At 41.4% G+C, this 14365-nt stretch overlaps 1 protein-coding gene across 2 annotated transcripts in view; it reads left to right on the top strand.

The window, feature by feature from the left end:
• NOX4 (NADPH oxidase 4) overlaps positions 1-14365 on the top strand; it is a 149390-nt gene that overhangs the window by 35293 nt on the left and 99732 nt on the right. For both annotated transcript variants that reach the window (XM_089508261.1, XM_089508262.1), the window contains exons 5-8: positions 693-790; positions 3526-3553; positions 7350-7422; positions 8134-8214. In XM_089508261.1, coding sequence (XP_089364387.1) covers positions 693-790; positions 3526-3553; positions 7350-7422; positions 8134-8214 — 280 coding nt within the window. The remainder of the gene's footprint in view (positions 1-692; positions 791-3525; positions 3554-7349; positions 7423-8133; positions 8215-14365) is intronic.

Raw genomic sequence — 14365 nt, forward strand, 5'->3', positions numbered from 1 at the left:
AAATGAGGAAGTATACCAAAGCTATGAAAACTTGTGCTACAATTTCTTTCACACAGGTCTAAAACCCACTGCAGAAATAATCCAGTTTGCGATGGCTTTAACTGTCCTGGCTCAATGTTAGGGGAATCTGGGAACTGTAGTTTTGTGAGATATTTAGCCTTCTCTCTCAGAGAGGTCTGATGCCACAACAAACTACATTTCCCAGGATTCCCCTGCACTGAGCCAGGGCAGTTAAAGCTGTCTCAAACAAGATTATATCTGCAGTGTGTTTGGTATCTCTTTTCTTGAGAATTGAAATTTATCTTGAGCAGTTCTAGTCTGTGGTTTCCATACTTGTTGTTGTTAGATTTCTGTTAAAATTTGTTGTTAGATTTTTGTTAAAATTTGGATCCTGTCTCTATAAATTGAAACTGCTCTATTGGCATGCCATCAGTTCCTGGTTTATTTCTCCAAAGTACCAAAATAAAATAAAATATTAGCAGCTCAGTAGGAACTGACCATGAACTGAGATGTACAATGTTGAGGGGAATTGAGAATGGAATGACGTGGCTGGAGTCCTAAGCAGTAATACTTCGGTTGCCACATTTTTGTTACAGGTGTTACTTATGTTAAATAAGTTAATATTGAGATGTGGGCTTTAGGGATGAATTTGTAGTGCCTTTAGACAGATCACTTTCTTTCCTCTGTTTTAGTGATTCATGTTGGTGCTCACTTAGTGAATGTGCTGAATTTCTCTGTGAACTACAGTGAACGGTTTCTCGCACTCAATGTAGCCAATTACCATGGTGAGGTGAGTGGGCAGAACTTCCTATTCTTTCTGTTTGTCCTTGGGTGACTTTTACCAGCAATGCTATCAAGCACTTACTGGCCTAGACACTGAGGGATCAAAATAAAAGAGTCTTGAATAGAGCACCGAAGAGTAACCATGTATGCTTTTCCGGCTCCAGTTTGCCAGCAGGAAAAGAACATTTTGTTTATCAAGGCCTTCGAGTGCTAACTGTGGCAGAAGGTCTTTTAATTGGGAGGTGTTGTATTTTTTATCATTCTTACAATGCCTTAATAATTTTTAAAAACTGTTTTAAATTGATGTTTTTAATATAATTGTTTAATTGGTGTTTCTTTAAAAAAAAAAGGTAATATCCTGTTTTGGTCCTAAACCAGTCCCTGTCATCAGTAACGGATTGGATGAGGACAAACAAATTGAAACATAATCCAGAAAAGGTAGAGGTGCTCCTGTCAGTCAAAAGTAGGTCAAGAAATAGGTATTCAGCCTCTGCTGGATGGGGTTGTATTCTTCCTGTAGATGTAGTTCTGCAGTTTAGATATATAGTGGGCCCTCCCTTTATGCAGGGATGCATTCCGGATCCCTCCATGTAAGGGGAAATCAAAGTATGCTGAAGCCCCATAGGACATAATGGGGCTTGTGCGCATGGCGTGCAATGGCATGGGCGTGTGCCCCATTAGTTTTTCCCGGGCGTGTGACGGGCTCTTCTGGCATGGCTTTCAGCGAATGCTGAAAGCCGCATATGGCGCACCTGCATAAAACGCAGGCACACTGTACTTCTGAATTCAACCTTAAGCTTGGGAGTTTTATCAGTAGCCAGAAGTGCATTTGCACAATTAAGACTTGTGCACTAGCTGCATGTGTTCCTTTGGACATCAGATCTGTCCACAGTTACAGATTGCTTAGTTATATCCTGTTCAGATTACTGTAATACATTTCTTTTTGGGTTTGCCTTTGAAGAGTGTTGGAAAAATTCAGCTAGTCCAGAGAGCTGCAGCCTGATTGCTAATTAGGGGTAGCGGCAGGGAGCACACAACTTCCTTGCTCCAACAGCTCCAGTGGCTGTTGCTCCATTTCCAGGCAAAAGTACTGGGTTCGACATATGCAGTTCAGGTCCAGGTTATTTGAAGGATGATATTTTCCCATGTGAAGCTGCTCATGTTTTGAGGTAGTATGTGGAGGCCCTTGTCTCTGTCTGATGACTCTCAAGGGTACATCTGGACAAAACACAGAAGAGAGTCTTCTTGGTAGCTGTTTCCAGATTCAGGAACTCCCGTTCCAAATAGAATCATAGAATTGGAAGAGACCCCAAGGGCCATCCAGTCCAAGGAGAAGGCAGCAGCTTTGGGTTGTTTGTTAGTATTCAGTGCTGGTGCATCTTCACTTGGGATTTAAATCTTTCCTTATTGCATTATTGCATGCAAGAATTACATTTCCCCCCTACTTGGTGAGGTTAACAAGCGTTTTGACATATTTGGGTGGGCAATTTTTCTTTTGGGGCATAGTTTGTATGTCAGTTTGAGAGCAGTTCAAATACTTGTGGTTTTTTCCTGCACTAAAATCTTGATTTTGTGCAAAAAGTGGCACAAAACCAGTATGTTCTGTCCAAAATGTACTGCTTTTTTTGCAAAAACACAAGTTTTGTAACCCCTCTTCTTTGCACGAATGAAGTTTTGATGGAAAAATCCTGAAAAGTGAAAAATATTGCAACAGTTCAGCATTTATTGGGTAGAATGACTATATTCAGACACTCCTTTCATCAAGGAGGGTGAAAGTGTAAGTATTGCTTGCATCCCCAGGATGTCTAGGGATGTTTCAGTTATTTGATCTTTGCAAATTGCAATAAACAAATTGACCTTCTGAGGCCAGTGAATGAATCACAATGTAATTACCCATTGGATCATACACTTCTCTGAAAGTTGTACCAACATTTTACTCAATATAAACCAGGCATGGAAATTATGTAACTCTCCAGATGTTGCTGTTCTGCAACTCCCAGCACCTAGCATTTGTCACCATTGACTATGTTGGTTGGGACTGCTAGGAGTTGCAGTCCAGCATCATCTGGAGGGTTGCCCAGCTCCTCTCCTGGTACAGACTGTCAAATTATTCACATAAAAATATCCTGCAAAAATATTCTGGTAAAATAATAAGGCTTGGATGTTATTGGCTTGACCCAATGGGACTGGTCATATTAAATAATCTGTTGAATGCTGTGCCTACACATAGGTAAACCCAACTGATTCAATGTGTCTGCACTAGTTGGAATTAACAATACAATCCAGGCCTAATAATGTAGAAACAATATAGGATTGTATGCGAAAACCTGTGAAACTGGCATAGGCTGGAAATAGATTTGTCCATCCCTGAAGTCTTCTTATAAATAATTACTGAAAAATGCATAGATTTCTAATTAAGCAGTAGTCCTTGTGATGGTTTAAGAATGAGGAGTTAATCCCGAGTAAATAACTGAGAAGTTTCTTTAGCTGTTTTTCTTGGCTTCTCTTACCTTTAACTAACCCCTTTTCCCTTTGCTGCTCTGGGGATGCTCTTGTCCTTTGCTCACAGCTCCTAGCCAATACTCCAAAAGGGCAAGGACATGACACATGAGTTGAAGCCAACCATGTAAGATGAAGGTCAACACTTAATTTACAGCAGCTCCATTCTGGCTAAGAATACTGATGAAGTTATCTCCAGCTAAGCTTGCTAAATCATTCATGCTGTCTGTGTCTGTTTTCTAGGATCCCAGGAAACTCCTTTTCACTACAGGTAAGTCAGCAAAAGCTTCTGAGGATTGTGCTGAATCAGCAAAGTTTCTAGGCTACACTTAAAGGGGAGGGGATGGAAATGGACTATTATTAATACTTCTGTTTCAGAGCCAGAAACATATGTCTTCCTTGGAACAAAGAATGTGATTTTCCACTGAAATGGGTAGCAATGTCTTCTTGTGTCTTTTCTTTTAAAAAAGAAATACAGCTATATTGCAGTTAACAACATCGGTGTGTTGGGAATTACTTCTTTAACAGAAAATTTGGTACCAGAGGGAGGAATAGTGTGGAAAGCATAGGCATAGGTTCCTACACCACAAAAAAAGTAAAAAAAAAAGTAGTTCAACATATTTTAATAATATTTATCCAAAGCTAATAATATACTCATGTAGAATCTGCTGCCATTTAAACCTTGTGAAAGTAAACAAAAACATTTGGAAAACTCTAGGAATCACTTCAGGACTTCTTTCAAAGTGCATCCAGGGATGACTTTTTCTTTTACTAGCCTCCACTTGTCTTAGTTTTTAACTTTGGTGGCCATACTTACTGTGCTTTTTTTTTTTTTTACCATGCTGGGCAGGAAGGGCAGAAGCTAGTGAGTAGTCTTATCTGCTCTCGCCTTTTCTCTGTTTTGCTGGTCATGTTTGCTAAGTAAGGTAATCAGAAGACAGCTGATGTTTACCTTGCCTGGTACCAGCAGCTACAGTAGAGTTTGCTACAACAGAATCCCATTCATTCTTACCTGAGGCCTAATTGTACCCTGTTGCCAACATCATGCTATTCCCCACACCACAGAATTACAGCATTTCAGATCATTTTAATTGCCATTGTTTCATCCTATAGAACTCTGGGATTTGTAATTTTGTGTGGTATATAAAATTCTTTGCCAGAAAACTATTTCTCCACCAAACTACAGATCTTAAAAGTCCATAGGATGTGACATGACACTTGCTCTCAAATGTGAGATTGTGTGGAGTGAAATAACTGTAGTAGCTGTGATAATATCCTTTTAAGACAGGAACGGGCAACTGTGGAGGGCTGCACTCCCCAATGCATCTGCTGCTGCAAAAAGAAATTGCCCCCCAAGCCCTCTAGGGGACATGGGAGCATTTTTGTTGTGTTTTGGGACTAGCAGGCATTTTGCTTCTAGCGAGCATTTTGTAACAAAAAATAAAACATTGTTTGGGGTTTCCAGACATTATGGAAATGCCTCACACACTCACTACAGGTCATTTGGGAGCCCAAAATATTTTAATTTTTTTATCCATGGGGGTCCCTGGGGCCACAAAAACAACTGTGGAGGGGCCTGCATGCAGCCCACAGGCTGCACTTTTCATTCTGTCTTGTTATCTCAGTGCTACAAATCTGCACCATTGATATTTCTTTGGTTTTGTCTGAGAAAAAGTTGAAAGCTTTAGATCTGAATGTAATGAATTCAATTGAGTTCATCCAGATGTAGAATATTCACGCATCATGCATTATTGCTTTGGTTCCTCTGTCTTTGTGATATGTTTTCTGCCACATTTCTCAGGCCACCAACTTTGATAGCTAAATGTCACTCATTTTTCAAAGTCTTCCTTCTGTTGCCTTTGGAAACAGATTTCAGATCTTTCCTTCTAGTGTCTAGGCAGCAATTTGGGGGCTATTCTGTTGTGTTATGCAGGTCAAATCTGATGCCTATGGCATTTCAGAATAAATGGCTCCATCATTAAACTGCATTTGATGTACTTCCATTTCATTTTCCTCTGGTCCTGGAATTTCAATCCTATTTTTGAGAAAACTTCCCCACCTCTCCAATTCCTGTTTTCTTTTGGAAATTCCCAAGGCAGTAATTTTAAGCAAAAGGTTGCAGTGATTCATTGCATTAAGAGATGAGAATAGTAATACCAATTGATTGCTTGTGACCAAAAGCTACTGCATAGCATAGATAATATTAGCAGATAAAACACCAGTCATCCAGGGGACTTTGGAACAGTTGAAAATTGTAGTACAAATAGTACAGGAAGATACAATAAAATAGAATTTGTAGTCTGACCAGTGAGTTTTCACAAAGCTCTCGCGAATCTTACTTGCCACAAGGGCAAAGTTGGCTACACTATGAGAAATTGCATTGTCAACATCCTTCTGTCAAAATTCTTTCCTCCCTTCTCTGTCAAGCTATCCGCCAAAGCTGTCAAATAGTAAGACAAAAACCTCTCTCTGGGGGAAATGTACAGTGGGAAATAAAAGAAATAGTGAAGAAGATGCTCAGCATTCTCAGCTCCACATACATTAAGATATGGCATTAATATAAGAACTGAATATGTGATTCTAAGTTGGCAACTCCTAGTACCATCTTGTCTTGGCTACAAATTTACCTATTTCCCTGCCCTCTTGCTCCACCAAGCATGCCTTTGTTTTTTTCCATTTTCATTTTTTTAAACAATTCAGGTATTATGGCAAGGGGATTTAGCTGGGAGGGGGAAGAAAAAATGAAAGTAAAAAAAAAATCAGTCTGATTGAGGATAGCAGGATGGGAAAGATGGGGAGAAGAGGAGACCTAGATCATGGGACTGGTCAAAGCTGGGACTGCTGCTGGAAGCTTATCACACACAGAGCTAATGCCACAGCAGCAATATTGGCAACTATTGACAGATGAGGTAAGAGACAGTCACAGGTGGAGTACAGACCAGCTAAAGCTCAGCTACGATGTCACCTGATATGATTTGGCCATAGATACGACTGTCCTGCTTTAATTCCACTTTTTAGCTTCATGTGATAATTTACTAAAACCAGAGCATATTCGCCACCCCCATTGATACTGGAGTTTTCCCCTACCACTGCCACTTAGTAGCAGTTACTAAGCCACTGTCTTTCAGATTCATCCCCCTGTCTGCATTCATACATTTAGTTTATGTGCATTAGGTCAACAGCAACAACAGTGTGAATTAGGTGTTCCTTGTGTACATCTGTATGCATGGAGGCCTCTTTCTGTACCTTAATAGGAACAGCTGCAATAGCCCTTTAAGTTGCATGCAGCTCTTGGAGAAAGGTGGCACTTAGAACCTCCATACAACTCAGCACTCACCACACCAACATTTCACTTATTAAAACACCCAAAGTATATTCTAAATAAAAATGCTGTTTTAGAGCAGTCCCCATCCCAAAGTCTATCCCAGCAGAGAAATACAAATGGTGACTGGGAGAGTCATTTGTGTTCTAAAATGGTGGTCACATTGGGACACAGTGGCTCTTTAGGAGAGCTGAAAATCAGTTAGTGCACTGCCATTCATTCCTTTTAAATCAGTGCCATTATGCTTATTGTCTTCAAATCAGATGGACTATAAAAACAAGTCAGCACTGTCTAGTTTGTCCTAATAGGGTTGAATCTATGAAAAGTTTAGCCTTTCTGATTATAATTGCCCAAATTCTCCCAACTGGTATGTACATTTAATTTAGTCTTGATCAATGGTTTCAGTCAGTCTGTGACCAAGGCAGAATCTGAACTGCAGAAATAATGCAGTTTGACACCATTTTAGCTGCCATGCTTAATGATATGGAATTCTGGGATTTGTAGTTTTGTGAGTTGTTTAGCCTTCTTTGTCAGAGAGCTCTGGTGCCTCAAACTACAAATCCCAGGATTACATAGGATGGAGCCATGACAATTAAAGTGGTGTCAAACTGCATTATTTCTATAGTGCATATTCAGCCTAAGTCTGGGTTCCGCCCATTGTGTTTTTTGGCCCTGTAGTGCCAGGAAGATGTACTTTTTCTGTCACTCAGTTTACCCAATTAGTACCTTCTCTTTTCCATTCCAGTTCCTGGATTAACTGGAGTCCTTATGGTGCTAGTATTATTCCTGATGTCTACAGCTTCTACATATGCCATTAGGTAAGATTTAACCTGGCTAAAATGCCAAGCACACTGTCTGACAGAATCATTGGTTCTGACATTTCAAAAATGTAACAGTAACTGGAGCATGTCCGGCCATTGGCTGTGCTATCTGATGATAAGAGGAGTAGATATGGAATATGCTGGCTGGGGATGTTAGAAGTTGTCATGCAACATACAGTATTTGGACAGTGGCAAGATGAGAGAAACCTGCTATTGGGGTGTAATTCTCATTATTTTCCCCCTTGTTAATGGAAGGTGAAAGGTCAGAGGAATGAAACTTGTGCTAAATATTCAGGCTTTTGCACTGATCTCTAGCATCATATATCTTATGAATGCAGAGTGGGAGGAAGCATATCCTCCTGATTACTTGCCCAGACCATGAAATACTTACTTTAGGCTATAACTTCCAGAATTCTCCAGTTACTAGTGTCCTTGTCTCTCTTTGTTTTTCATTTCCTCATCTTTGCCTTCTCTTGCTTCAATCCTTGGCAAACCACAGTATGCACAACATGCTGTGAGAATAAACAAAATTTGTGTTTGCATGGAGGATACTCTTTTTTTAAAAAAAATAAAAATAAAACCTAAATTGAATCCAGATTTAGTTTAAGCACCTACTCAAAATATGGGCCACTCAGCAGCGGTCACTTACAACAGCAGAAAACCCTTTGATTGTCTGGTATTTATTAGTTCTTACTTTATTATTTCCAGGGTTTCAAATTATGACATCTTCTGGTATACCCACAACCTCTTCTTTGTCTTCTACTTGTTGCTGATGTTGCATGTTTCTGGGTAAGTCACAGCCTCTGTTGATTAACCACAGCCTTCAAAACATGTCCAGTTAAAAAGTAAAGAATGGCAATTGATGTGATGGGTAAGATTGCAGGGCAAAGAAAGGCAGACAAAACAATAATGCAATTGAGCAGTGTGGATCTTGGAGGTTTCAAATGAGTGAAATCACTGCAAGGTCCATTTGAATTGCTATAGATTTGATAGGTGTGCTCATGTTGATTTCAGGGTCACAGGATACAGTGTTGATTTTAACTTGTCAGGTATGCTTGGATTTAGGGAGGAAAGGATTGGCAATTGCCAGGGGTTAGGAGGCCCACACTGGCTCCTTAATGCAGGACTGCAGATCCTGTTTTTGCCTCATCTCCCCAAATTGGAAGAAACCAAAATGTTCAAGACGTTAATAATAATAATAATAATAATAATAATAATAATGCAGTTTATTTATAGACCGCTTTTCCAAAATAGATCAAAGCGGTGTACAACAGAACAAAACAAATCAATTCAAAATAAAACATAACATATTACAATCATAATCAAATGATAAAACTACTAAAATTACAATTAAAAACTATTAAAACCATACAACTATTAAAACCCAATATAAATTAGCTGGATAAAACAATGTGCATATCGAGGGAAAACAATATCAGGATACATGGGGGAAAGCTTGTTGCAAAAGAAAAGTCTTGAGTTTTTTTCTAAAAAGTTCTAGGGAGGTGACGGAACGGAGCTCGTTGGGGAGGGTGTTCCAAATCTGCGGGGCTGAGATGGAGAATGCCCTTTGTGAGGTCGATGTATATCTTGTCTTCAAGACCCTCAACAAATGCTTCCTGACCGACCTGAGAGTCGGGGCGGATTGTACGGGGAGAGGCAGTCCTCCAAGTACCCTGGGCCTAAGCCATTTAGGGCTTTATAGGTAATAACCAACACCTTGTATTGTGCTCGGAAGCAAATGGGCAGCCATTGTAGATCTTGCAAAAAAGGTGTTATATGGTTAGCCCTGGAACATCCAGTGACCAGCCTTGCTGCCATATTCTGTACTAATTGAAGCTTCCGGGTTTGGTACAAGGGCTGCCCCATGTAGAGAGCATTACAGAAATCCAATCAAGAGGTTACCAGAGCATGTACCACCGTTTCAAGGTCCCTCTGGCCTAGGTAGGGTCGTAGCTGGCGTATCAGCCAAAGCTGATAACAGGCGCTTCTGACCGTCGCATCCACCTGAGAAGTCAGGTGGAGCGACGAGTCCAAAAGCACTCCCAGACTGCGAACTGAGTCCTTCAGGGGGAGTGTGACCCCATTCAGGACAGGTGGACAAATTTCCTTTCCCGGGCCAGGGAAACCTATCACAAGTACCGTTTTCTCTGGATTCAGACTGAGTCTTTTCCCCCTCATCCAGCCCATTACCGACTCCAAGCAGGCATTTAGAGGAGAGATGCCATCCCTAGTCACTGCATCAGTCGGAGACACAGAGAAGCATATTTGGGTGTCATCAGCATACTGATAACACCGCGCCCGTGTCTCTGGATGATCTCTCCCAGCGGTTTCATGTAAATGTTAAATAGCATGGGGGACAGAATAGCTCCTTGAGGGACACCAGATGTAAGCGCCCTCTTATCGGAGCAAATGTCCCCCATCTGGAATCTACCCAAGAGGTAGGAACGGAACCACTGGAGCGCAGTGCCCCCGATACCTAAATCCCTCAGGTGTTCTAGAAGGATACCATGGTCGATGGTATCGAAAGCCGCTGAGATGTCCAAAAGCACTAAGAGGGACAAGCTTCCCCTGTCCATGCCCAGACGGAGTTCATCGACTAAGGCAACCATGGCAGTCTCAACTCCATAGCCTGCCCGGAAGCCAGTTTGAAATGGGTCTAGAAAATCTGTTTCATCCAAGATCCCTTGAAGCTGGAAAGCAACTGCTCTCTCAATCACCTTCCCCAAAAAAGGCAGCAGCGAAACTGGCCAATAATTATTCCGAATTAGGGGGTCTAGGAAGGGCTTTTTTAGCAGCGGTTTTACTACTGCAGATTTTAGGCTAGATGGAAAGCGCCCTTCCCCGAAAGATGAATTAATTATACGGCGTAACATCGCAGTTACCGCCGTCCCCCCCTGAGCCGCCAGGCATGAGGGGCAGTGATCGAGGGAGCATGTTGTCTTCCTAACACTTCGAAGAATCTTGTCCACTTCCTCGGTACTACAGACTCAAAATGATCCAGTTTAATGGAGTCCACGGATGCTCTGGACGCCTCTCTTCTAGGTTCTGACAAAATACTGGCGTCGAGATCAGCCCTTAGCCGAGAGATTTTATCCGCGAAGAAGTTGTTAAACTCGTCACAGCAGGCTTTCGATGGTTCCAAAATAGGGTTCGAGGAGGGAGACAGCTGGGTAAGCTCCCTCACTACCTTGAACAGCTCTGCCGGACGCGACTCTGCGGACGCAATACATGCAGCATAAAACGAATGTTTTGCTGCACTTATTGCCACTCCGTAGGCCTTCAAAAGGGACTCTAGGAGTGCCTTGTCGGCTAAGTGCTGGTGTCTTCGCCAGTTGCGCTCTAATCATTGCACAGCCTGCTTCTTTTCCCTAACTTGTTGGGTTAAAAAAAAGCCTGTTTAGACAAAAAAAGGGTTCAGTCCTCTCCTCCATGCCTAAAAGTGTGCCCAAATGGCTTATAGTAAATATAATGGTACCATAATTATCAGGTCATTATGTGCCATTCTGAGAGCAAAGCATTTTTTGTGAACCTTTCCCAATTTTTTTTTGGGGGGGGGGGCATTTGGCAGGCATTTAATCGTCTCAGAGGCCACCTTCTGGGTCGCACTCTGCCCACTCCTGATTTTGAGTTTAAAAAATGTGTCTTCACTCTCAAACTTCCCCCAGTTCTTTTCTTAGCTGCTTGCAAAAAGATGAGATTTGCATAGATTTATCATTTCAGATTCTGAACAATCAAAACAGAATGGGTGACTTACGAATGTTTGGTGAGACCTGTTTAGTATTTCAGGGCTGAATCACCAATGAATACCAGGTGCTAGAGGGAAGGGGGAAGGTAATGGCAAGCCACTTCTTAGTATTCCTTGCTTAAGAAAACTGTGAAATTGTCATGAGTGAACAGGCAACTTGAAGGCACATACACACACCAGGTATGAGTAGATTTCTTCCAGAGTTAGCCAGCAATGGCCAACCTGGCAGAGTCCCAACTACACGTGCTCAACTGGTGACAAAGTACAAGCTAGGCTTATTATGGGAACTTATGGGGCCATGTCCCCAGCTGGTCCTAATCACCCTTGTGCTGTTTGCTTCAGTGGAGTTTTGCCAGTTTGCTCTGCCTGGGGAAACAGCCTATATAACTTAAAGGCTGAGTCACTGCTGCAACAAGAGCCAGATGGCGAAAACACTGCCTAAGAATTCATCTGTGTTGGCTTTGATCTAATCCAGAAATGCTAGAGGAGAATGGATGCTTGGATATCAGGTAGTGGACAGGGAGCAATTAATGAATCTGTTGTAAACTCTGAACAGAAGGCAAGTTCATAACAATATTTTACCCCAATAATGGTAGTTCATTCAATTCAGGTTGAGTAATGCATGAGTCAATGAGCATCCAGGTCATGAGACAAGCTGTATTTTGGAAGGTCTTGATATTTTTTCATTTGACTTGCGCATGATCCAGTCTATGTCCAGCTGAGGTTTTCAACCGGTCCATGGGAATTCTATTTGTAGTTTGTTAAAAGGCTTTTGTGCAAAAGCTTCCAAAGTACTTGATGGCAATGGCCAGAACTGACTTGGGGATTTTGTAAATGGTCTTATGTCCATGGCAAATAGAACTGAGCAGTTTTACAACATCCATATTCAGCAAGGGTCTGCTGTTGCCTTACTATGTAGGGGGGAAAGTAAAGTGACTGTTTCACTGTGAGACGCAATGTGCAATGGGACTGATGCACATTGGGACACAAGCTAGGGAGTGTCAATGTACACCAGTCGAGTCCAATGCAGTAGAGCCTGGTGTAATTAATTTGTAAGGCATATGATTCCTGAAGGAATAAGATTTCTTTCATTTGTAAAAACTTTCCTGATTGCTCAGTTTAGAGCAAATTTTACTTGCCAAATGGCTGGTAAATCAACAAAACCAGAGTATACTACCACTGGAAAAGTGGAATGACTTGGGTGCATTTAGCCTGGAGAAAAAAAAAGTTAAGGAACAATATGATAGTTATCTTAAAATATTTGAATGTGTGTTGGTGAAAGCTGAAGTGAGGCTGTTTTCTGTTGCTACAGATGGATGTATCTGAACCAGTGGATTCAATGTTTTTTCAAGAAAGGGAAATTCTGTCTAAACATTATGAAGAATGTGTTGACAGCAAGAGCTGTTTGTCAGTGGACTGGAGTGTCCCCAAAAGTGGTGGCAGTTTTACACAGTGGTTGGATGGCTTTCTATCAGGGTTGCTTTAGCACATTCCATGGTTGGAATCCCTTTCCACTCTGCTTCCATGAGAACAAAATGATGGTTGCCAGCAAAGGAATAGAAATGATGCTGGTGTGCTATGCTTGCTGAGCTTTCATACTGCTCCAAGTCAGGAGACTTCTTCTCCTCTGTTTTTGTGGCCTGTGGAAAGGCTGTGAAACTGAGGAAGTAATTTCTGCCCAGCACTAAATAAAGCTACTGTTTTTTGGCATTTTTAGGTAAAGTCTCTTAAGATAACACAGACGATAGAAGTGACTAATGTAGTACTGCTACTGCTGCTGTCAAGTGCTTTGTGACTGTCAAACAGTAGAATAATAGATCATATATCTTGGCAAAAGATCAGGACATTGATAGAATGTTTCACTGCAATGTGTCCCCTTCAGGAGAGGATGTCCTGGGTATATACTTGCAGCTGAAAAGGGTTTCTTTTCAAATAAGTAAGGGAAGAATGAATCACTCTCAGATGGATTATAGCCTGAAATCTGAGATCTTGATGGAAGCCCTGTTGCATGTCCCAGTACCCCAAGAAGCTAGCTTGTTGTGTAGATGTGATAGAACTTTCTCTGTGGAAACACTCTGACTGTGGAACTCCCTGCTAAAGGAAATTAGGCTGTCTCCACTGCGATTCCAGTGGGGCAGCTAAGATGGGGCTGTTCCATGGTGCCTTTGGCCATGTGTTTTCATTGCAGTTTTAACTGTCTGGTTTTAAGGAGTGTTTTTAGGGTTTTTTTAAATGAAGTTTTTATTTATGTATTTATTTTTTAAATTTTTTTTCTGTGTTGTACATCACCTTGGAGCAGGAAGCCAGCATGGTGTAGTGGTTTGAGCATTGGACTGTGACTCTGGAGTCTAGGGTTTGAATCTTTGCTCAGCCCTTGAAACCCCCAAGTCACACACTCTCATCCGCAGAGGAAGTCAAAGGCAAACCCTCTCTGAACAAATCTTGCCAAGAAAACTCCTGTAATAAGGTCACCATAAATCTGAAACTACTTGATGGCACACAACAGTATCATTACCTTGGGTGTCCTGTGGATGAGAGACAATACTTTAAATAACTAAACCTGGAGTCCAACCTTCTGCTCAATACAGGAAATATAATACAGAATCCCTGATGGGTAGCCATGTAGCATGTGAATAAGAGGCCTCAGTCCCTTGAGGCAATATGCGCCTCTGCAGAACAACTCTTACCTCCTAATGTGTAACCAAAACCTTCTTTTGCTGTTTTCACCCCTGGAGCAATAGAGAACATGTTTGTTCCATCTTCTGTGTGACAGCTCTGCAAATATTTGAATACAGCTATTATGTCTCCCATTAATCTTCTCTTCTCCAGGGTAAACATGCTTTTTTCAACCATTCATCATAGCCCTTAGATTGCAAGACTCATCACTATCTTGGTTGCCTTCCTCTGAACATTGTTCAGTTTGTCAATGTCCAACTTACAGTGTGTTACCCAAAATGGATGTAAGAATCCAAACTCAGGTTGTAGTCTTGCTTATGCCTCTAGATCACAAGGAGGCAAAGCCAGAGAAAGCCATGCAGAGAAAGAATACAAAGCTGCTTGTCTGTTGATTAATTTTGCTGCATTTTTGTTATCAGCAGTAGGCAATTCACTGATTTGACTGCATACTATGCAGATAAATGAAAGATTGACCTCACCCTGCTATATTTGTTTGGAAGACAAAGATCCACTAGA

Source organism: Sceloporus occidentalis, unplaced genomic scaffold, assembly GCF_023333645.1.
Source record: "Sceloporus occidentalis isolate IW3139 unplaced genomic scaffold, rSceOcc1.0.p SCAF_2, whole genome shotgun sequence".
Taxonomy (NCBI): domain Eukaryota; kingdom Metazoa; phylum Chordata; class Lepidosauria; order Squamata; family Phrynosomatidae; genus Sceloporus; species Sceloporus occidentalis.